Genomic DNA, 25000 nt, shown 5'->3' on the forward strand with positions numbered 1-25000 from the left:
AAATACAATGATTTCAATTTTTGTGGATTGTTTTCCTTTCAAACAGTAAAACAGTATTTCAAAAACATTTCACAGGATTACGAAGAATGAAAGTCGTCAACTGAAAGTAACCTAGATTCCTCATAATGAACAGAGATTACGACGTTTTTGATCTTATTTTCTCAAACCACAAGCGCTCATTGATTCTCCAAGGCTACACATTAGTCTACTTGTCATTTATTAAGCACATTTTCCCCTACAATAATTTCTTTGTGCAATGGCAAAGCAACAGACTGAGGACAAAATTAGGACAAATCACCAGGGGAAACACATTTTTTAGGGATCTGCATCTTGGCACGTGTGTGTGTGTGTGTGTGTGTGTGTGTGTGTGTGTGCATGTGTCCCAGGCAGACACTTGCATAAGCCTGACTAAAACCATGAACCTTCCACTCAGCACTACCATGTGTTCACTAAATTGAACATGCACTATTTTGTGCAATCCTCCACTGGAATAGAATCCATCTCAACTGTGTGTGTGTAAATGCAGATGTGTGTGTGCGTGTGTGTGTGTGTGTGTGTGTGTGTGTGTCCAGCACCGTAGAACAGGTAGGCAGACAGTGCCTGGAGGTCCTTGTTCTGTGTGAGGCGGGACATCATTTCTGAATGGTTGGTTGTTGCTAGGCGGAACACTAAGGACACGCGATTTAATAGGCCAGTCCGAACCAGGACGTTAACTAGCCAATAGGGGATCATCTTCAGGATGGCGATGAGCGGCGTCCGCCGTGCGGCGAGCTGCAGGCAGGAGACACACAAACACATTTACAACCACAATCAAACAAACATAGAGATGGGAGAAGTCATTCTGGTTGAGAATTATTGTGTTCTCTTAATTATTCCAAGCTTGTGTTACTTTTAACCAATTTTTTTTTTTTACATGTAAACAAGACAACTTTGCTCAAGTCCCAAGTCAGTCTCAAGTCTCAAGTCAAGTCCCAAGTCTAAATGTAGATTACCAAGTCAAGTCCAAGTCATGTCCATGTCATTAATGTCAAGTTTCAAGTCTAAACACCAAGTCAAGTCAGAACAAATCAAGAGTCCAATTTAATATCTTAAAGAAAACTAAATATCTAGGACATTTCAATGCAATATGGTTTTAAAGGTCCCATATCCTCCACTTTCCAGTGTTTTATTTTGTCTTGAGGTCCATTCAAAGCTGTGTGTGTGGTGTCATGAACCAAAAACACTCTCAATCCATTTTGTTCATTTTCCAGCATCTCTCTGAGCCTTACCAAGAACAGGCCGTTTCTGTCGCCGTGTCTTTAAGGCTCATTAATATTAACGACCCCTCTGTTCTGATTGGCTAACCGTTTCGAGAGTGAAACGTGAGACGCCGCGGCCCGGCGGCTACAGGTAGGGAAAACTCTCCGGTTAATAAACAATGACAACCGCTCGACCGCTTTGAAAAAAACACTTTGTTAGTCTATTATTTCTTACAGAAATGATAATGAGCGAACCTTTGTGACGCCTCAAAGTTACGGAAGTCCAAACGGCTCGTTTAGAGGCTCGCTTTTCTAATATGGATTGTGTGGATTTAGTTGGCGACCGTGCGTTTTGATGCTTTCACCATGTTTAGATAGACCATCCAACTCCTTTATCATCACAGAGGAGAGGGGAGTCCTGCTTTACACCATATGGGACCTTTAATAGGATGAAAACTTGATAAGAGCATCATGAGTTTGATTTCTAGAATCAGTTTCAACTTCAATAAATTCAATCATTCCATACAAATTCAGAAAACAGAATTTAAATTCAGTCGTCTGCTGGAACAAATCTCATCACTTTCAATCTAAGTCATTTACACAAACACAAGATCTCAAGTCAAGACTTTAGAAACCTTTTCAAGTCATCAAAGTACAAGTCAGAGTCAAGTCCCAAGTCAGCAAGTCAAGTCTCAAGCAATTAAAACTGTGACTCGAGACCATCTCATGTGACTCGAGTCCCTCTGAAACACACACACGCCAACTCTCTCAGACAATCTCACAAACTTGATGATTTATCAAACCGACCACCCTTCATCCCTCCATCCCTTTCTCTGTTCATCAGTTCTCTCACTCCACCCATCCTTCCCTCACTGTTTCTCCCCCTCTCTCTACCTTCATCAGTCTCATTAACTCATCGATGGCCCTCTCCTCTCCTGGGAACTGTCTCTTCAGGCTGGCCGCCATCTCTGTCTTCCCCGCATGGATGTGATACTCTCTGAGCACGACAGAGGAGCGAGGTGGGAGGGGTTAGAGACACCGGGAAGTCAGACAAACGCACCCAGACACACGTGGTCTGGGTGTGTTTGTTTATTAGCAGATTTATAGCTTCTTCGCTATTATTCCCTAGGAGTGAGCTCACAACACAATGTAGACCAATGAAGGCAGAGGTGGAGAAAGAAAGAAAAAAGAAAGAAAGGCAGAAAGGGAGGAAGTGACCAAGTAAAAGAAATAAGAAGAAAGGGAGAAACAAAGGATGAAGGAAACTGAGCGGAAATCAAAGAGGGTGGAAAGGAAGGAAAAAACAAGGGGAAGGACAGAATGAGGGAAGGCTAGCAGGTAAGACGAAAAGAAAGAAAGAAAGAAAGAAAGAAAGAAAGAAAAAAGAAATTACAACTATTAATTTTTGAGGCAGGTGGTGAGAAAACAGTTTGTGTTGTTTGGAAGTAACTTGGGAAAATCTCTTTCACCTATTTCACCTTGTATGTGCATATACCTTTTTAAAATGATTATTATTATATATATTATTATAATTATAGTTATTCTGCTGATCTTTTAATTCCTTTTAATCTTTATGTTTTTTGTACTTTGTCTTGTCCACGTGTCCAAATGTGCTCTTTTAGGGATTCAGTGGTTTTTAAGTAAAATTCTGCTGTTACTTTACTGCAAGCATGAATGAATGAATAAAAGTCAAACAAAAGAAAGACCTTAAAATACCATGAAGATAACAGGTGGAGCTTTACCCCCGTACCTGCGCTGGTCGGCCTGACCCAGGATCAGCGTGTCATAGTGCTGCTCCAGCCGTGTGAACTGCAGCTGTCCCTCTGTGATCTGATCCAGAGCCACCCTCAGCAGGCTGTTGTCATGGAGCTGGCCCAGGTAATGGATACCTGTGGGGGGGGGGGGGGGGGGGGGGGGGGGGGGGGGGGGTCAACTTTATTTAAAGCGCTTTGAAACTCAGGATCAGTCTTGAGACCTGAGACTCGGAAACGTATGTCAAGGCCGACTTAGTTTTACGTATATTATGAGTATTTACACCAATACTCGTGCATACAAGTTGTCAGACTGTATCATAATTTTTCCCCGTTCATGGCTGCTGTGGCAATTCGGCAATGAAATAATCGTAAGTTAGCAGCAGCAATAAAGTGTTTGACACAGTTCTGCTTCGCTCTATGAAGAGAGGGAGAACAGGGGAAAACTTTTCATACTAAGAACTAAGAGGTTGTGCATGGTGACTCGGCACAAGGGCTGAAACATGCATGTAAATATTTGTACTAGGAGTTTTAAAATACATTTACAAATCACACACACATCACGGAATTACAGCACTGTGCAAAAGTCTTACGCACCCGAGATTTTTTTTTTGTCTTAGGTGTTTATTTGTTTTCTCCATTAGTGTGTCAGTAGGCTGCTCTTTTATTTAGAAGCTTTTAATTTGATTATTTTTGAAAGCATCTTCGCTTCACAGAATTTTTCACACCCAATCGACATCAATTACTCCTACAGCTGTTGAAATACCTCATACTCACTTGTTTAGCCTTTCATTTCTCATTTTATGTATTAATTCTAGATGAGGGAAATAGTCAAAGCCAAATGGCATTAGGTTCTAAATAAGCACAACTTTAATGACTAGTGAATTCGATCGTTGTCGGTGTGATTGGCATTACTGATAAATGAAATGATGTGAAGTGGTGAGAAGTGGCGGGGACAGTATGGGATGCTTCTGGCGTGACGTCTCTGCACACAACTCTGCCACTGTCTTCCAAGAGAGCCGCTGCACTCGGGCCTCATTATGCACGGATAGAAAAATCCACAACGACGTGATTGTTTGATTTTCTATCCTTGGCCCTGCAAGGAATAAGACTACAGAAAAAAGGGACGACTGGACTGTTCCTCATATCGTATACATGTCGGTTATTTGACAGTCTGGGTTTATAAGGAAACTGGACATATAAGGCATATAATTATGTTTTCATTCAGCTTTATTGTGGTTTCTATTTTGAATATGAAATAAATATCAAACATCATGAGATATGCTTGTTCAACTAATGAAGCATAGGAGGACTAATACTGTATAACTGCATTTCCAAGCCTAATATTATAATCATGGATTTTTATTTGAACATGTTGTAATGATTTCTCCCTAGTACACCAAAATGAAAAGAAAGGCTCATGACTGCATTTTACATTATCTTAGCATTATCTTAGCATTATCATAGCATTATCTTAGCATTATATTAGCATTATCTGTACAAATCTCCTTCAAAACGCCCAAATGGTGTAGAATATGTGTCCAGGTATTCACACTGTCACTCCATTATTCATTTCAATAAATTCTAAATTTTGTGTGGAAGGATTTAAAGGATTTAATTCCAAAATTTTTGAAATATGCTGCCACTTAATTCAGTTGACATTTCAGCCAATGAATGTTTCTATCCTCTGCACAGGTCTTCAGATGACTCATAACTTTAATAGTAACCCATGATGTGCTTTCATTTAATGCCAGCAATCATTTTATCTGTGTAGGTATCAATTTTGTCAAATGGCAAGGGGATAGGGCGAGGGGGGGGGGGGGGGGGGGGGAGAAGAAGAAATAAAGTGTGTGTGGATGTTTGTCTGTATCTTACCCACGTCAAACTCGAATCCCTTATTCTGGAAGGTGTGTGTGCAGCCTCCGGCCTGATCGTGTTGCTCCAGCACCACGACTCTCTTCCCGGCTTTGGAGAGGAGCGCGGCCGCCGTCAGGCCTCCCACGCCGCTGCCGATCACCACGGCGTCCAGAGCCGGGGGAACGCGGTCCGCACGAAACCCTGCAGGGTGCCACAGACATGGAGGAGGAGGGGGGTGGGGGTTGTTTTTAACTTTCATTTATCCCATGGAGGGTTTCAGGGCTGTAGAACTTAGGCCCAATATACTTTTCTGACGTCTTGGACTTGGTCTCGGTCTCATGTCGACTTGGACTTATATTGGTCTCGGCCACTAAAGAGGTTCTGCAGTGTCACAAATCTCCAAACAAGTACGACCATCATGGAGGTCTAGTGGAGAATTGGCTGTGCACAAATAATGGCTTCATCTATATATAACAGCTAGGCTACAAAAACAAATACTGTTATGGTGTGGATTAGGTCAATTCAGTAATAGGTAAAAGTGAATAGTGTGATAAGGTGGATTTGGTTACTGTGACACAGTAAACTGTCTTGTCTTTAGCTCTAGTCTCTACTCCAAAACACAGTTGTAGCTTGAGAAGAGTCAGCTCAGTTAACCTGAACAAACTGTTAGCTAGCTAACTAGCCAGCAAACACACTGATGTTAATGTGAACATGAGACTACTAGCCACTACTTATGCTACATAGATTCTACTAGATAAGTTAGCTAGTGTGTAAATCTGTCTTAACAAGACAGGGATGGTTAGCTGACTAGACACTATAATTAGTTAACTAGCAAGCTGACAAAACACACATCGATCTGCTGTAAGCTATCACTGATGAAATGATCAGTTCCCAGTCCCACAGAAATTAACCATGTCTACTGAATCTTGTTGAGACGACGAATTGCACATTTAGAAATGCAATCAGCTGTTCTCAGCCACTGTTGCCCAAGAGCTGAGACTCCAATATGGCCACCGGAGGGTGTGTTGTGTCAGCTACAAGCCCTCTATTGGATGCCGATTCAACTTTTTCCCGCCAATCTACAAATTTTCAAAGATAAGATGGCCATCATTGATTAGTCAAAATCCTATGCATTAATTAGTTGGATGTTGAAGGATAGTACACAGCTTCTGTAGGTAGATGTACATACAGTATCTGTTCATCCTTTGGAAAAACATTTACATTGTTTATTGGCTATATTGGTCATATAGGACTTGATTTGCTGTGGACCTGGTCTTGATTTGGACTCGATTAAGGTGGTCTTGACTACAGCCCTGGTGGAAAGTTGACCCAGCACAACCATAAGAGGGTAGAGTGCTGCTCAGTCACTTTCAAAGGATTCAAACAGGCGGCTTTCATGTCACAAGACTAGAACATAATTTTTAATTTGCCCCAAGGAGAATTTGCCTTGCACATAAAGAAACCCAGCACATGCATTGTGCCGTATTTACAGGGAATAATGAACAGTGGCAACCCCCTTAGTACAAATTATGAAAAGTATCCCACTAACTACAGATTTTATAGGAAATTGAGGGCGTTCCTAATGCTCTACTGAGTGTGCAAGGCTGCAGGCAGGACTAGTCTGCTGCACAGATCAAGACATTTTGAAGTTTCCAAGGCTTCAGAGAACGCTACATTGAACCTAATTCATATCAATCTTTTTTTTTTTTTGTTCTGTTAGGACTTGCTCTCTAACCAGTAAGATCTATTCCCATCACTTAAAACTCAAATTGTCACCTTTCCTTTCTCAGATATATATATATATATATATATATATAATCATCTTTAACAAAACAAACGTTCCCATGGCCTCACCTCTCTTTAGCCTGTCATCCCTCTTTTTGGTGTCGGTGACCAAGGGTCCCGGTGGTCTCAGAGACTTCCGGCTGAAGACCTTGTAGCGCTGCCCGGTGGTCAGGAAGAAGATGACGACCACCGCCAGCAGCACGCAGCCGAGTACACCTAGCACCCACCACATAGCAGAAGAGAGCTGGGTGTCCGCCGTATAGCAACTGACCTGGCTATCGGAGACAGCAGGAGAGACGAGGGAGGGGAGGTGAGAGGAGAGTAGGACAAGATGGGAGAAGAATACAGTAGAGTGAAGCAGAGGAGAGAGGGAAACAACAGCGGGGCAAGGCAGGAGTCAAAGAGAGTTGAGTAGAGAGGAAAGAAGATGAAAGAAGAAAAGAGGAGAGAAGAGGATGGGGAGAACAGAAGAAAAAACAAAGAAGAGAGCTGCAGGTCTTTCCCTCAAAAAGAGCACCAGACTGCTGCCGGAGAGGATGAAGAGCAGGTCGAGATGGACAGATAGCAGAGGAGGAGGAGGAGGAAGCAAGGGGTGGAGTGATGGAAAGGGAGGGTAGAGGGGTGCAAGGAAGACGAATAAAAGGCCCAATTAATGTGAAGTATCTGAGAGAAGAGGAGGCGGAGGAGGAGGAGGAGGAGCCAAAGCAAAATATTGCGCAAGAGCATGTGCAAAATCTGCAAATGTGTATTGTTGATTATACGTATATTTACAAATGGCCCTAATCCTCTTCTGTACATGGCAGCGTGGTCCAGAAAGAGACCAGGCGTCAGAAGTGGAGAAAGGGAGGCGAGCCAGGAAAGAGAGTATATGAACGATACTAAGAAAGCCTCGTGTTTTTAATGTTTATATGCAAAGACAAAAAGCCACAGTATGGATGAACAGATGCGGTTACTCATCGGCACACATGATGCTTTTGGAATTCCGACTCCAGAAAGAGAAGACGGAAAACACATTCTCCACGCCGAGGACACGAGACGAGCCAGAGAAGAGAGAGGTGGTTGTTTATCACTTCATCAGACTGGAGTCGATTGGGTTTTCGCTGCCAACTCTGAGTTAGTGCTCTTTAATGTTTTTGCCCTGGGATGGATTTTTTTTTCCCCAAAACATCTTACTGTCTTACTAAAATCCTCTTAGTTCCACAGGATGCTTGTGAACAAAGATGCTTTCAGAGCTAAGGTGCTTTACCGAATCCGGGCAACAGACTGAGCAGGCTGTTTTAAGGTTACTATACTTTTTCTTGATGAATGGGGTTGAGGTGCAGATTGGTTTTATATCTTAAAAAACAAAAAAAACAACAACCATAAAAACACCGTACTCACTGTAGCATCATGAAAATATCAGTGCCATGACAACCTAAAAAACAGACAGCTGTCAATCCAGCCTTTGAGGAACCATGGGAATAAGTATTTATTTCAGAGTAAAAACCAAAACAAAGCATTATTTTGATCAGGTTGTAAATTCATTGATTATTTATTCACATAATAACATTATTATCTGATTCTAGGAGAATCATTAAATCATCAAATTTAATCATTATGGAAAAGCAGCGATCACCTCACCAAAACGCTTGGGTGAAACTTGTGATCATTACTGCAAAACTGAAAGGCCGTTGAAAAGAGGGATGAAATACAAAAAATGTTCTTTTTTTTTTTCATCACACAATATCACTCATGACATTTCTAAGACACGGTGGTTGGGAATATGAGAAATGAATGACTCGCCGCATCATTATGAACTACAGTGATCTTTTCTAAGCATGAATGAAACACAAAATGTAATATCTTTACAAATTATCCTCAAAATGTGTCACAAATTGGACATTGAAGCTCCATTTTGAAGTCTTAATTTGAAATCTCCTTTTCTTACGCGTCTACATATAAGGAGAGAGACTCCTTCAGCACAGACACACACAATCACAAATTATTTTCATCTGTTTGCAAATCAATAATTTATTCAGTACAGACAGTAGCATCGGTAATGTCTGATTCTACAACCTACCATTCCTACAACAAAATGACAAGGTTAGGGTCAATTCACTGTCAGTTTTAGAGCCACACGTCAGCTGGTTGAGATTTGGTGGGGAAATTGTCTTAGTGCAAAGTGTTGTACCCCGTTCATATAGCTGCCAAGCAAATGCAATGAATTTTAACACTGTAGGAACTTGTAATAACTTTAACTCAAACTGCTGAAAACTTTATAATGCCATGAAGAAAAGGCTGGTAACACGTGCCCTCTGTCTAACTGGCAAGGAAGTTAAAAATGTTATTCAGAAAAAAAAAAAAGAACATTCAATAATCTCAATCAACTTTCCCGTCGATCAACAGGGAGAAAAGTCACACAGCAAAACTTTTAAAAATTAAAGAGTTTCATTCCAAAATAAGATATCCACCTCTTCTACTGTTCTGTTCTAATCTGTGTTTCTGAAATACTGCATAATGAATTTAAGGTAGCACAGCATTTTGGAATTAAACCCTTTAATTGTACATATTCAGGACGTATACACAGTGTATATACAATCCATAAATTCAGTGAATTGACCCCGCCCCAGGTAGGCTACATAATCTATGTCTTCATGACCGGGTTTCACCGTCAAATTAGTTACAATGCCATTTATTCAAAGAACAAATCGTCAGTGTCCCGCAGTAACTTTGTACCATGCACAAGTCAGTTTTTTTTAGGAACTGAGGAAAAATTGGAAAAAATGTCCTGCCTCATTAGATAAAGATATAGCGACAAACATGGTTTTATTGCAATCATGATATTTCACAGAAAAAAAAGACACAGAGGGGTTTTGGAATGTCCGAGAGAGAGAGAGCAACACGTGTGATGAGTTTTAACACCAAACCCTCCAAATGATACAGACCCAAATATAGCTGCCAGGCAATTATCTGTTATTTTCGAACCATTTTTTTTAAAAAGTACAGCTTATAAATGTAATTTTATAAAGATTGAGCCACTAAAAATGTCTCTTAAATTACCAAGGGTTGTGATCAGATATGGCTGAAAGCAACTGGTCTGAGTGTCAGTTGCTTGGCAGGATACATTTGACACAAACGCCACCAATTTTCATTTCTCATTTTAGCGCTGAACAATTCATTGTGCATCACAACAAGTATAGCTGCCACAAAAAAAGATCTGAGCTGTAATTATATGTAGAGTACAATATTTCAATACAAAACAAACAAGTTGCTGAAAGAGCGTTCTGCATTTGGCACCATGGACAATGTCACATGTCTCAGTCTGAAAGCTCTCACTGAAGAGTCACAGAAATATACTGGGCGAGAGTTTCTCATATCTAGCATATCAGTGTCTACTATATTGATGTGTATCTACATGCTATCTACAAACTGTTTCTCAACTGAGTTCATAAATATGACAAAGAGGTTTTTTTTTTTAACTTTTTTGAATTATAAATACTACAAAATAAAGAGCACAAAAGTCAGGAATGATACAGTATCTCAAATGGAATGATCGTTACAAAATAGAATGTTGTAATAAAATAGAACTTCTGCAGAAACTGGCCTGTACAACCTTTTGTGGTGTGTGTGTGTGTGTGTGTGTGTGTGTGTGTGTTTGCTTGCTTCTTTGCCTGTGTGCATATAGAGGGCTTTCAAGCGATGTAATACGCCCTCTGGCAGCCATGTTGGAGGTCCTCAGCTCTTGAACAGCTGATTGCGTTTCTAAATGCACAATTTGGCCGTCTCAACAGAATTAGATTCTGTGCTGTTTTTGACTGGCGACTGATCAATTCACCACTGATAAATCTGATTGATTTTGTGCTTAGATGTCAACTTGTTAGCTAGCTAACCATAGCATCTAGTCAGCTAACCATCACTGTTGTCATTATCTTAACACATTTGATATGCACATAAGGTAAGGTAAAGTCTAAACTAAGACGCTATGAAACATCCAATGATCACCTACTTTGTTTTTCAACTCCTGGAAAAAGAGATTTGCGCCTAAACCATCATCAGTTAACATTTCCAAAACACGTTTTAGTGTTTCTGACCCCTTCAACACATGTGATTTGCACATCAGTTGATGTATAGTCGGAGGTAGCGTTAGTACTGGCTAGTAGTTGCATGTAACTATTAACATTGATTACTTTGCTGAATTAGCCTGCTGGCTGCTAAGCTAGCTAACCATGCCAAAAAACGACTTTTTGTTTAGCTTAAGAGAGATGAGCTGGGGCTAAGGACAATAAAGACAATAAAGTTTCCTGTGTCAAACTGACAGCAACCTAAATGTCGAAACAGATCTACCTCCTCAGACCATTCACTTTTATTTACATTACTGAATGGATATAAACCGACACCACAACAACCTTTTTTTTTTTTTTTAGATATCTCTATTTCTAGTCTGGTTGATATATATTGTTTGTGCACAGCCAATCCTCCAGTGGACCTCCATGATGGCACCAGACATGGATGCTTGGACATTTGTGACGCAACTAAAAAAGCCCCTGTTTCTATCCTTTTTTAGGAATTTCCCTTGCAAATTAAACACATGGTGACTTTTTTGGCAGCCAACAGCGCCCAAGGGGTTAACTAAACATTGCTGCTTCAGTCACATACAGACACCTTATTGCCAGCAACCATTTCAATAGATTTTTAACCATGTTGCTCATCTACATTTGTACCAATCACCGGCCTCAGAGGCAGACTGGTACACGTAGACGGCAAGAGAAAATATCCAATATACTGAGGAGCTTTTCCTTGTGTGTGGCGTCTGAACGACATCCGAATTTGGCTTTCCATTACATATATACAATTGGCCTTTTGTTTGTTCTAAAGTTGGCACTTGGAATTTTTTATGCCCTCTAACTGTGTGAAATCCACCCTTTTAGTTGTTACCATCCAATCCTTTCAGGGAAAACTATAGTGTGTATGTGTGTGTGTGTGTGTGTGTGTGTGACTACATTAAACACCACGAGACTAGAAAGGCAGTCTACCCTCGTGACACTGGCACAGATGAACTGCGAGGTTTGCTTGTCGATGTCAGCACTCGATCACACTTAACATGTCAAACGCATCGCTCTCCGATTAAAGTCCGGTCATTTGAAAAGAGAGAATGACTGTGTTTCCATCCACTGGATTTATTCTAATTTTGTTTTACAGTTTTTTGCTAATCAGCTTCATCTCAGCAAATTTAAGCCGCACAGTTTGCAGATTAAGTGTGATCGCGGCGTCAAACTAATCCAACTAATGTAAACAACGATGAAATCTGCTGATGATCATCACCGATATGGCACAAACAGATGCTTTAGAAACATACTGAAGTCTCTAAAATCCATGCACAAAGAGGGACACACACACATGCACACACACACACACACACACACACACACACACACGTACAGATAGTCCTTGATGTGTCAGATTTAAATTAGAGTATGTCCAAGTAAGATCTGGGAACTCCTGACATTCAGCACTGCTTTCCTCCCTCTTTCCTCCTTTCCATACAGCTCTCCCTTGTTTTTTTTTTTCTACTCGCTGCTTTTCTCTATTCCCTCCCTCCCTTTTCTCCTCTCTTCACTGGGAAATATACTCCTGTATAAATAATGGATACGTTTTAAGAATCATTTTCAATTTTAAGCACATGCAATACAATATCCTCACATTATTCAACAATTACTTTATCAGGGAAACTGTTTTCTAATGTTGGAGCAACTGCTGAGGTGATACTTTTGTGTTTCGCTATTACGCTTCGATTCGTCACTTCCTGTGTGCCGAGAAGATTTCCCGCCAGTGTCCAAACACGGCACCAGAATTTGATTTGGGGCATCTACAGCGTCTCAGTTAGTGGGGACAGCACTTTCTTCTCTGTTGTAGCGCCACTTTGTGAGTTAAGCAGATAAGGATGGGCGTATTTTTACATAAAAGTCTTGCCTAGCTCAGCTTTAATTATTAGAAAATTGTACTGTATAAAAGCCTCAATACACAAGAGGACGCTCGTCCCTGGGTTTACGGGGACTTGGATGTTGTGTTCTTCGCGGTGGAAAGCGTTTTCGTGCCACACAAAGTTTACAGCGGACCAGAATGTTCTTTCGACTCTGGACTGAGATGAATTCAAAGTAACGGGAAAACTTCCAGCTGCTGTCAAGTCTGCGTCTCTCCCCTCACCCTCCATCTTTTGTTTTGCTTTTTTTAGCTAACAGCCGACGTAAACCTGCTGCATGTCCTTAAGATACATATGAGGAAAAAACAAACAGGGATTTGAAAAAAAAAAAAAAAAAAACTTCAAAGGAGAGAAAAGAAAAGATTGAAGGGGGTTCAGGTTTAAGTACCGGAGTAACGGAGCGGTACTGGGATTAGTAACTGTAAAGTAATTGCTGAATTTGAAATTGTAATCCCCTACACTAGCCTTTACTGAAAAAAGTAATCACATTACTGTTGTCTGCCCAATACTGATCACCGTCATATCCATAACACGCACAGTAATCATCTTCTCAGGTCTCATCTCTATGAAACATCTCTCACACTCTTTGAAACAGGAAACTTTGAAATTTGTGTAAAAGTCTGTATACAGATACCCACTATTTATACAGCAGTATCTTCCTTCCTTCCTTCCTTCCCTCCTTCTCTCCTTTCCTCACCCCCTTCCCTAAAACACCCAGGTGACAGGGACCCACTGGGGGTTCTTAGCAACCGTCTCCAGGGCGGCCTTGAGGGTGCGGTAGGTCTCGTCCAGGTTGTCGTTGATGACGGTGAGGTCAAAGTAGTGACCGTAGGCCGCCTGGATACGGGCGCTCTCGTCGCACGTCCTCTGCATCTCTCCATCCTGACGGGGAGAGAGAGAGAGAGAGAGAGAGAGAGAGAGAGAGAGAGAGAGAGAGTAAACAGAGTGCAGACAATTATGAGTGTGGATCAGGACAGTCCCTTACAGCCCCTCTCTCATCTCAATTACAGCTACAATATCTGCCAAAATATAACACACACACACACACACACACACACACACACACACGGAGAGAGAGACAGGCAGGGAGGGGGGTGTTAAGCTATTTGGTTGCAATTTTTATGCTTGCTGATGTGGAGAGACTGTAGGATTTTCATTAGGTCCTTGTTAAACTTTGCATGTGTAAAATGCCTGTGGTAGTGACATTTGGAGTAACCTTTAAGTTACGGCTTCTACTGCTGCTAATTTTCAGTGCCGCTGCATTGAAATATTGCATTTTCTTTTCACATTGCTCCACAATTCAGATTGCTTGTGGAAGCATTTTGCTAGTGAGAGGAATTAATTTCAAGCTCCCTTCCAGTTAAGTCGAGTCATTTTACATCACATTGTTTGAGTTAGGTTTTACATATTCTTTGTTGGACTTTTTCTTTTCTAAGTGTGCTTATTCCTTTGTTGAGGATGTAATGTTAGCATAGCAGGCCTTGCTACAGGGGGTCGCACACCGGACGCATCTGGCGGACGACATACAGCGTCCAAAAATTCAAAACCGGCGCCCAGCCACTCAGCGCCACTCATGTTCTCCACTATTGCTACTAAACCCAGAGCAAGACCACAAATCAATATTAGATATGCGGCTTGAAATTTATCATTGTGAACAGAAGTAGCAAGCTATCTAATATTTTAAAAACATGTTTTTATTTTGTCAGCTGACATTTGTTTTCCATCTAAAAAAACATTGCCTAGTAAATCAAATAAATGTAGGCTATCCAGCATATCCATTCATTCACTCTATGAATGGCCCTAAAAAAAAAAAAAAAAAACAAAGATGGATGATGAACGGTTAATCAATGAAGTAGGTAAATATCCGGAATTATACGGCACCAATCACAGATTATTCAAGGATAACCAATGAAAAACTTGTATGGTGTATGGTTTTCACTTGTTTTTTCAGTTTATATTGAATTCTACTGGACAGCTGATATTCCTCAAGTAGTTGAATTGAAATGATGTTATGTTAGCTTTCTCTACATGTGTGTGTGTGTGTGTGTGTGTGTGTCTGTGTGTGTGTATGTGTGTGTGTCTGTGTGTGTGTCTCTTACCGTCACGGTGTTTGTCACCACCCCTGCCTCCACAGCTGAGTCATTCATGGCCTTGAGCACCTCGAACTCCGGAGCCTGGAGGAACACCACATAGGGCAGGAACTCTGAGGTCCGCAGCACCTTGAGAGACTGGAATGGCCACACACACACACACACACACACACACACACACACACAGAGGGAGATGGAGAGACAATAAGAAGGAGAGGGGAAACAAGGAGAGTGAGACAGTAAGAAATAAGACAGGACCCTCCTGGCTGTAACTGCTGTCTGAGTCTATTTTATTTTAAATGAAATATAAATGTTTTGGGTTTAACTTGTTATTTCTATACTGTGATATAGTGGTAAATACAAAGTTGGGTAAACTATGACTTCCTCTTGGTGGTCAACATAAGGAAAATCATTCATATAAAGAAAAATCAATTCTATTTTCAGAAAAGCTTTCATATTTTTTTTTCCCTTAAAAGACCATATCCTCAACTGAGTGTGTGGGGCGTTGCTGGAAAAGAGCACAGGTGCTCAGTTGGCTTTCCTTTGATAAATAAAGGTATAAGAAAGAAATGGATTCAACTTTGGTGTCTTAAAGAGTCATTTTGCACCCAGTCTGAACTTCTCTCAGCCTTCTGTACGATTTTGAAAAAAGGCAAGAAAATGGGTGTGATGTGCTGGGAGAGGAAGGGGGGGTTGAGGGTTGGGACAGAGTCGGTAATTTATTTCTTTTTTTAACCAAATGTCGTTTCTTAGGACAGTTGTCCGGGAAACCGGCTGCATCTCCAACTGAACACCAGCTGCTCATTTTAACCACTGTAATGTTAATATTAAAGCTAAGAATGTAAATCTTAACTGTCATGTATTGTGGCACATTAGTGAGGATGAAAACAAGATGATGGTGATGTTGGCACTGACTGCTGCTACAATTATAATGTTTGTTCATATTGTTGATGCATGCTCTGTACTGTTGATGATGCACTTTGATTTACCCTCTTTTTTATATGCATGCATGTTATTATGGATGCTTTTTATCTGCTGGCTGCAAGACAAATAAAGATTTCTCTACACTACTGAAGGGCGAACTGAGCCAGGTTTACTGCTACTACTACTATACCAGTTTACAACTCAAAAAAGTGTTTTGTTCCATACCATATCTGTGTGTGTGTGTGTGTGTGTGTGTGTGTACCTGAGGGTTGGCGTCCAGTATGCAGATGCGTCCTGCCTCCACCACCTCGTGTATGGAGTCGATCTTGGTCCCGTACAGGCTGCCGTCGTACTCTCCGTGCTCCAGATAGCGACCGTTCTTTAAGTCTGCCTCCATCTTACTGCGACTGGTGAAGGCGTACATCCGATTCTCACGCTCCCCCGATTTGGGCTTTCTGGAGGTGTCTGGAGGAGGTGCGCGCACACACACACACACACACACACACACACACACACACACACACACACACATGCACCCATAAACACGAGCACACACAACCAATGCTATGTTATTGTCTGTAAATTCAAATCAATTTCCTCTGGGACTATAAATAGGACTTGTATTAATACACTGAATAACAGTGATTTGACTCACAAAGACACAGAACACATAATATAACAATTGATACTTATATAGGTGAAGGCGTAATGATTAGTTAGTTAGTTACAGTAGTGCCAATTGTCAGTCTTGCCTGTCTCTGTACTGCAGGAAACAAACAATTCATACTTTTTGAGCAACATTGCAAAAACACTAAAGCAAGCATGTGAAAAGAGGGACTTGTGGTAGCTGTGGCTGATTAGTTAGATAAATAACATGGTGTGGTAGTGGTTTAGTCACAGCAGTAACACATACGTTGTTCATATGGTGTGTGGTGCTGGAAATGTTTCACTGAATAGTTAATTAGTTAGGAAGGTAGTTAGACAACTAGCAAAGTGCTGTAGAGGTTAGCTAGCAGCACATAGTTTGGTAGTATTATAGTGCTGTAGAGCAGTGGTTCTCAACGTGGGGTCCGGGGACCACCAGGGGTCCTCGAGGGGGTTCCAGGGGGTCCCCCAGCAAATTGATGAATTGTTAAACTTCTGCATTATTTCATTTACAAGAAGTTAACACAATTAGAGAATGTAGAAGAATGACTGTTTTGATCACAGTTTCTCTGTTATCTCTCTACCTACAATACAGACAGTCATGGGATTCTGGACAAAATCATACCTGACAATAAAAATATTCTCAGATTTGGGTTCAAGAGACAAAATCTCATCAAATGGGGGTCCGTGGCCCTAATGTGGACTAAAGTAGGGGTCCATGATATGAAAAAGGTTGAGAATCACTGCTGTAGAGGTTGATGTGAGTTACTTATTTGTTGACATTAATGTATTTAGGTAGTTAATGAGTTAAAGTAATAATCTGTTTCATAGAAATAAATGTCTGTTTTGCTACTCTCTATTGCCAATTCCTCAACAGTGATTCAACCTATAACCAGCTGATGAAAGCTGTCTGTTCTAAACAGCCGGTGTCTGGTCGCTCTTTCCTCTGCTGCACAGGAAGTGATGCGTTTCAAGTTTCCGGTTTGTTCGGAATAAGCAGAAGAAGAAGAAGAACTGGGTAGTTAGCATGAGCAGTGATAGCCACCATGGCTGAACAGACAGAGAAAAGAGAAACTCAAACTGCAGCAACAGGAAATCCAAGCTCCGCCCCCACTGTGTGATTGACAGGTGATCTGTGGGAAGTGCAGCGCAGAAACACCACAGTGATGAGGCTGAGGGACAAAGATGTAAAAATAAATAAATAAATATTAAAAAGAAATTGTGAATATGTATTTCATACGTGGAATGGTGGTGCCAAAGTGTTGTGGATCCCTCAGCAGAAGCTTGTTCTTCAGTCTCCGCCTCCCCACGCCCTGCGCACCAATCAGAACCAGAGTCTTCCTCTTGAAAGGCGGGACTTTGGCCACCTCCTCGTAGATCAACAACTCGTGTCTGTCAAACTCTGAGAGGAAGGAAGGAAGGAACGAAGGAGGGAAGGAGGGGGAGAAAGAAGAAAAAATAGAAGATTGGGAAAACAAAGAAAGAGAAAAGCAAAAAAGATGTTTCACTATTTCACTGGGAGATACAATTATAGAACAATAGTCTATTAGGAAAAACGGGCTATAATACAAATAGTGTCCAGGCCTTTTGTTACCTGCATTTTTGGTGGTCAGATACATCATTTTCTTCTTCTTCTTCCCTCCAACACCAGTGCACAAATTTCCTGTAACAGACGCACAGATATCAACAGTAATTTGGGCATGAAAGTTGAAAACGTAAAGTAGTTGGTTGTAATTAAACAATGCGATTGGCAGAGAGAGAGACCTTTCAGTGAACCTGGGCATTGTTCTTAAAAAATAAACTGGTGTTATTGGTGGAAATGGTGGTAATTATTATTGGTATTATTTGTATGATCAATGGGAAAATGACACTGTCTCATTCCAAGTTCTGGGCTTGGCTGTCATCCCGATGTAATTATATAGTATTCATATTCAATCACAAGTTCCCTGGTTCACCACAAATATTCAGGGGACCAAATTAATTTTCAAATGATGCAAATATTTCTTTTCAGGGCTGTTCTGGTGTTTCTCCACCGGATGGCAGTATTAAACAGAATAAGACTGAAGATGTGAACAGTGGCAGCGAGGGAAGCAGCTAAATACTTGACACTTTTAAATCAAATCTTTATTTATCTTTATTTATTAAGCCCTAAATCACAGTTACTGTCTCAAAGGGCTTCACATTCTCTCTCATTGTCATTGTTTGTCATTCTTAATTGTTCTTTGATTCTCCTTTGATCTCCTTTCTTTCTCTCCGTCTACCTGCGGGTGCCAGCTCCACGTCTCTCTTGACAAACGCTTTCCTCTTCTCCTCCAGCAGCTGACTGGGGATCAGCCCCGCACTGCCGCCCTCCACATGATGGGCCTGGACAACACACACACACACACACACACACACAAAGAGTCTATGCGTGAGAGAATGCATGCAAACACATTTAATGAACGCACATTTAAAGTTAAGAAAATCAGAATTTGAACTGCTTTCTGCCTGTTAGGAAAAGACTCAGCAGAGCAAAACAAAGACAAGTGAAAAAGAGTTTGATGATTGAAATAAAAGTGGTGACATGTAAACACATGTAGGAATACCAGCACCCAAAAATACATACACACAAACGGACACACACTCTTTCTTTACCTGCCACCAGTTGAGATCGTCCTGGTTGACTATCTGCAGGATGTCTCCTGTCTCAAACCTTAACCCCGCCTCCTTACAGGGAATAAGGTTGTCATTGGCCGGGTCGTAGTCATAGTGACACTTAAAGAACACCTGGAGGTAGAGGAACACAGATTATAGACTGCGGGTCTTTCTCAATATGCCTTCTTTTCCGTCCTCCATGACGCTTTTGACATAATATGCTTTTATCAATAGCGATTTTTATATCCAAAAAACACAAAACACTTACATCATAAAGACACACGCACCAAGGTTATTATCGTTAACGAAAACTAACGAAATAACGAAAACTAGTGTGAAAAAACATTTTCGTTAACTGAAATAAAAATAAAAACAAGGCTTTACAAAAAAACGATAACTAACTGAAACTGTATTGTGTGTTTACAAAACTAACTAAAATAAACTAAAATTATAGAGAAAATGTCTTTAGTTTTCGTCTTTGTCAATTTATTTCATACATAAGCCTGAACAGTATTTTGGGTGGATATGAAATCTATCTTCCAATTTTTTTTTTTTCAATTTTTTTTTACCTTTTTGAATCTCGCCCCTGACAAATACCCCATATTACAAAAAAAAAAAAGACTAAAATGAACACCGAAACGAATAAAAACTAAACTAAAACTAAGCATTTTCAAAAAATAAAAACTAAACTAAACTAGCAAACCCGCTTTAAAAACGAATTAAAACTAAACTGAAATTGAAAACAAAAAGTCAAAACGAAATAAAAATAAAAACTAATGAAAAATGCTAAACTATAATAACCTTGACACGCACGCACACAAACACTTACAAATATGCTACTTCTACATGTACATTTATACACATACATGCTATCTCCCAGTACACTGACTACATTGACGTTTGATTTTGTAATTTTCCAACCAAGTTACAGTATGGAACTTCCCCTCAATTACCCATATGCAATGTGTGTGTGTGTGTGTGTGTGTGTGTGTGTGTGTGACCTGTCTGGGCGGTATGGCTTCATGGTAGCTGGGCAGTATCTTCAGAACCACGCTGCCGCTGGCCGCCTGCAGCTCCTCCTGCAGCACCCTGGGGTCCCGGCCCACCTCACGTCCGTTCACCTGCCACCACAGTGGAAAAGAGGACGTTTTTCAACTGATATTTAACTTTCTTCTTTAATTTTTTTTTGTCTTGTGCTGAACATGTAGCAGCTAAGAACTGAGCCAGCCTGGATATCTACTGATGTGTTTTATGGAAAGTGTGGAAATCAACCTTGACACAAACAGTATATGTACAAATTACTGCTGGATTTAAAGTAAATCAATTCTGGCAGCTATTAAAGTTGCAATAAGTAACATTTTTACTGCCCCATAACACAAAATGACCATAATAATCTGTGCGGGGATTGATAGAGTTGATAACTACCAATTACTCAACGATTAGGCTACTTGGCTAGCTGAGATCTCAGACTTTGAAAACTTTCTGGCCCGTACTGTTTTGGAACAAAAACTCGCCCCCCACTGGAATTTCAAGGCGCTCCCAATCCCACCGTAATGCATCGACTTCCTATTGGCCACCGATAGAGGTCAATGAAGATCATCGATTACTTAATGGTAAAGTAATCGATGCCGCGTCTACCTTACCTCTTTGATGATATCTCCGACGTGCAGCAGTCCCTGCTGGTCTATCATCCCTCCATGCAGGATGCGGGCTATCACCAGCTCTCCACCCTCCACCCGGAACGTCACACCCTGAAACACACACACACACATTCACTGACTGCAGGGATGAATGACATAATGTTCATATCACTGAAGGTGGAAGAGTCACTGAAGGTTACCCAAACTCACATGGCTGTAGATATGTAACACACCTCCCTAGCTTTGGGATGATATAGGATTACACACTAGACCATATTTCCACGGTGGTCATTTTGAACTTATGTTAAATTGAGGGTGGGAAACTACAGCCCAGCTACATGTCCTAATGTTGTGTACCAAGATGCACATCACACAAACATCAGGAATCAGACAAACATTTATCATTTCACAGATTCCCCACTGAAAAAATTATTAGAAATGAATGGACCTCAAGAATCTGAAGGGATGTACAGTAGGTTCACATTTTAAGGTATTTTCTAGATAGCTAACTTCCCTGCTAAATTCAAATTCTCGTTGTTGTTCCCGGGATTGCTCGCTAATTTGATAACTACCGTATTTCCTCTAATAGTGGCCTGTAGTCAATTAAAAGCCGGGTCTCCTATAATGGCCGGGGCCGTGGTCGACATGAACAAATAAAGGCCGGCCTCAAATACAGGCCGGGGAAAAAAACAAAGGAAAAAACAACGGTGGATACCGGTAAACTCCTGGTGCCTGTTATATAATGTAACTGTAGTTTGTAGTAACGTACAAGTGCCACAAGATGGCAGTATGCCACAAGACGGCTCGGCCGGCGGAAGTCTCTGGAGCGTGCCGTCGTCGATTACCGTAATTATCGTAATGCATTGCAGTAACAAAAAAACGTCTACCTAACGAACCCCAACAGAAGCAGATCAGAAAACAAGGAGGCTTCGTACTAAAATATGAGCAAATATACTTATCAAACAGAGAGAATTAGAAATAAAGGCCTGTCTCTAATATAAGCCTGCTTCCAATAAAGGCCTGGTACCCTCTGCAGTTGAGGTAAATAAAGGCCCGGGCCAATATTAGAGGAAATACGGTATCTGAAGTTTTCACTTGTGTGTTGAAGTAACGCTAGCTTAATCTTCCGGGTAGAGCTTCCCACCCCGAGTGTGACGCAAGTTCACAATAGCCGCTGTGGGAATAAACAGAAATAACTGTGGGAATGTTCTGCTGTTCCTTCAGCCACTCGGCCTCTTTCTACCGAGCAATGTGCCTCTCCAGTAGGCTGTTATTACTTGGGACGCAATCACACATAATGCATTTATGTTGCTGCAAACTATGTCCAGAGTTGTACACTAGGCTCCCATGATACTGATTGGGCTTGGTTATCGATTATAGTATTTTAATATCCACTGCAGCTTTGATTCACTAATGCTTTAATCATACAAACTCAACAGAGAGGCTGCGAATAACAACACAAGCTGGACTGAAGCCAGCTGCGGTGTGTCTGTGCGTGAGCGTTGCCTACCAGATGCTCCCCTGCCACCTTGCGTATGCCCACCATGCGGATGGCGTCGGGTGGGGGGGGCAGGTTGTGTGTGTGGCCGGCGCCCGGGTCATGATCCACAAAATCGCACGGGCTGGGGGGCGGGCTCTCACACGTCTGGGACGCCACCGAATCATGAGTCTCCAGTAGAGACTGACAGGAGAAAGGGAGGCGTTAGACACAAGTTATGAGAGAATAAAAGTTGACAGTATTTTCTTCTAGAATTCAAATTTTTGATCTTTTTTTAGCTGCATTGTCTTTGAAAAGCCTTTTTATTTTTAGATTCAGCAAAGCAACCAAGGTGAATTTCTCTGATGGTTTAATAATAGGATCAAAATGACAGATTAAATGTATAAATATCTTCAGATTTGACAGTGGCCTATATTTTCACCGGTGCATTTTGCTGTTGTGATGAGATGTGTGGTGTGTGTGTGTGTGTGTGTGTGTGTGTGTGTGTGTGTGTGTGTGCGTGTGTGTGTGTTTTCCGTGCCTGGAAGTGTGGCTGTATGAGGATGCGGGCCAGCTCAGCTGCGGTGTCGGAGCGGTCTGTGAAGGGGTCCAGGTCTCGGAGGATCTCCTGCAGGAGCTCCACATTGTTGTCTCTCACCGCCGACAGACGGGGCTCCGCCAGGCTCTCCTCTGCCTCCTGACACACACACACACACACACACACACACACACACACACACACACACACACACAGTTATACACACATAAAACATGAACGCACACAGACACAATAATATGATACAAGGGAAAAACACACAACAAAAGGATGCCATACTCCTCTCGACAAATATATGCACACACACACACACACACACACACACACACACACACACTGTGAAATACACTACCCACAAGCTTTAGCAAGTTCCCACCAATCTGAGATGTTGCTGTTGCCATGGAAACGTCACTCACTCCAAAGTTGCACATGGCTGGTAGTCAGATAGGAGTAGACCTAAGGGTCTCAATGAATGTGTGTGTGTGTGTGTGTGTGTGTGTGCATTTCTGTATGTGTTAGCATATTCTGTATAACAGACAGCAAGACACTCATGCTTTTCAAGATGAACACGTGTGTGTGTGTGTGTGTGTGTGTGTGTGTATGTGTGTGTCATCATGGGGTTAGATGAGGTCCCTGTCAGTATATTTGTTTATGTATTTGATTTGTGTGAGTGAGTGTATGTGGGTCTGTATGTCAGTGTGTTTATGTATTTAATTGTGTGTGTGTGTGTGTGTGTGTGTGTGTGTGTGTGTGTGTGTCGCACCGCGGGACTCTCCATGATGCCTTTGAGGTAGATGAGGTCCAGGTCGTTGGCCGTGGTGGAGCTGGTGGTGCTGTCGCTCATCGTGTCCAACACCTGGGGCACTGCTGCACACACACACACACACACACACACACACACACACAGAGGGAGATGGAGAGACAATAGGAAGGAGAGGGGAAACAAGGAGAGTGAGACAGTAAGAAATAAGACAGGACCCTCCTGGCTGTAACTGTTGTCTGAGTCTATTTTATTTTATATGAAATATAAATGTTTTGGGTTTAACTTGTTATTTCTATACTGTGATATAGTGGTAAATAAAAAGTTGGGTAAACTATGACTTCCTCTTGGTGGTCAATATAAGGAAAATCAATTCTATTTTTTTTTTTCCCTTAAAAGACCATATCCTCATATACCTTACCTCACTCACTTTGACATTACTTACTATGATGTATACTTCTGTTAAAAGGATTTATGTCATTTAAAAGACAAATGGTGGGTTTAGGGTTGTGTTGTCCATACATAAATTAAGTTTATTATCTTAAGTTTGTGTGGATGTGGAGGAATGAAGAGAATTAATGAATAGTGTGTACGACGATAGAAGTTGATGAGAAGCAAAATGTCCGGTCTCACCAGGCTCTGTTCTGGTGGAGGCCACAGGCATGGTAGAGCTTCAGTCAGTCTGAGAGAGAGAGAGAGAGAGAGAGAGAGAGAGAGAGAGAGGAAGGGAGAGAGAGAGAGAGAGAGAGAGAGAGAGAGGGAGAGAGAGAAAGAGAGAGAGAGAGAGAGAGAGAGAGAGTAAGCAGAGTGTAGACAATTTTCTTTCTTTTTCAGTGAATAAAAGAGTGAGGATCAGGATAGTCCCAGTCCACACACACACACACACACACACACACACACACACACACACACACACACACACACACACACACATCTGGGAGTCCTCGCATGCAGCCAAGACTGCCCAAAGTCTAGTATGGCTGCAGTACATTCCCACACCAACATTTTGCTGTTGTCATGTGAAAGCCGCATAACTTAGATTTTGGTGATTTTCATGTTTTAACATCTATTGAAGGATTACATGTTCCTCTGTGGGTGGAGAAAGTTCTGTGACCCTCGGGGGGCTTTGGATAAACTCAACAATACACAGTGATGAAGCTAAAACTAAGGCTGTCTTTCTTTTCCTGAAATGTTGACATTTTGGAAATACAAGGTTTTCACCCTTTACCGCAACAACGTGATGGGGAAGCACATGCAGTTATGCCAGAATAATGTCCACATTAGTTCATTAGTTCATCGGCTTGGAGTGTTCCTTGTGTGTATGCGTGTGTGTGTGTGTGTGTGTGTGTGTGTGTGTGTGAGTGTGTGTTGCAGACCTACGGCAATCGGCTGCAGACACCTCCCACCACAAGACAACACAACACACACACACACACACACATACAGCAGTCAGAGGCATCAGCATGGGGGGCGGAGCTCTAGTGATTGTTCTGGAATCGAGCGTCCATGCCAAGAGAGAGAGAGAGAGAGAGAGAGAGAAATAAAGAGAGAGAGAGAGAGAGTGGGGAGGGGCATGTGGGCGTATCTAATCTATACGTCGCCATGACAACAGGCACAATGCAACGCCAGTTTGGAGAGGGAGAGAGGAGAACAAAAAGAAAGGTTGGGATGGGTGGGGGTGGGC

The 25000-nt window shown here is 41.6% G+C and overlaps 2 protein-coding genes across 4 annotated transcripts in view; both read right to left on the minus strand.

Moving 5' to 3' along the window:
* Window positions 1-6863, minus strand: part of LOC139908617 (all-trans-retinol 13,14-reductase-like) — a 12559-nt gene extending 5696 nt beyond the window's left edge. Inside the window, exons 1-5 of the mRNA XM_078284529.1 lie at window positions 6701-6863; window positions 4865-5047; window positions 2989-3127; window positions 2133-2235; window positions 576-771 (exon numbers count right to left, since the gene is read on the minus strand). Of these exons, the coding sequence (XP_078140655.1) occupies window positions 576-771; window positions 2133-2235; window positions 2989-3127; window positions 4865-5047; window positions 6701-6863 (784 nt within the window). The remainder of the gene's footprint in view (window positions 1-575; window positions 772-2132; window positions 2236-2988; window positions 3128-4864; window positions 5048-6700) is intronic.
* A 6432-nt stretch (window positions 6864-13295) lies between these two features.
* Window positions 13296-24000, minus strand: mpp2a (MAGUK p55 scaffold protein 2a). Of its 3 annotated transcripts, none has more exons than XM_078284710.1 (13): window positions 23950-24000; window positions 23320-23423; window positions 22542-22694; window positions 22034-22204; window positions 20527-20634; window positions 19885-20004; window positions 18884-19015; window positions 18511-18613; window positions 17844-17912; window positions 17490-17651; window positions 15867-16069; window positions 14690-14818; window positions 13296-13472 (listed from the first exon to the last, which is right to left on the minus strand). In XM_078284710.1, the coding sequence occupies exons 1-13, from the start codon at window positions 23978-23980 to the stop codon at window positions 13296-13298; spliced, it is 1662 nt and encodes a 553-aa protein (XP_078140836.1). In that variant the 5' UTR covers window positions 23981-24000. The 3 variants fall into 3 exon arrangements, with proteins under 3 accessions (XP_078140836.1, XP_078140835.1, XP_078140838.1); XM_078284709.1 differs by having other exon boundaries at window positions 22542-22696; window positions 23304-23423; XM_078284712.1 differs by having other exon boundaries at window positions 22542-22697; window positions 23320-23420; window positions 23950-23980.
* Window positions 24001-25000: the final 1000 nt, after the last annotated feature.

The sequence above is a fragment of the Centroberyx gerrardi genome, chromosome 7 (assembly GCF_048128805.1).
Source record: "Centroberyx gerrardi isolate f3 chromosome 7, fCenGer3.hap1.cur.20231027, whole genome shotgun sequence".
Lineage (NCBI taxonomy): Eukaryota > Metazoa > Chordata > Actinopteri > Beryciformes > Berycidae > Centroberyx > Centroberyx gerrardi.

Excerpts from the sequence above, each read along its gene's own strand:
- mpp2a (XM_078284709.1), bottom strand. The coding sequence starts at position 23,980 with ATGCCTGTGGCCTCCACCAGAACAGAGCCTG. Across the intron at positions 22,205-22,541 it reads TCATACAGCCACACTTCCAG|TCTCTACTGGAGACTCATGA; the intron begins GCACGGAAAACA and ends TTCTCCTGTCAG. Across the intron at positions 17,652-17,843 it reads TCTGACCACCAAAAATGCAG|AGTTTGACAGACACGAGTTG; the intron begins GTAACAAAAGGC and ends CCTTCCTCTCAG.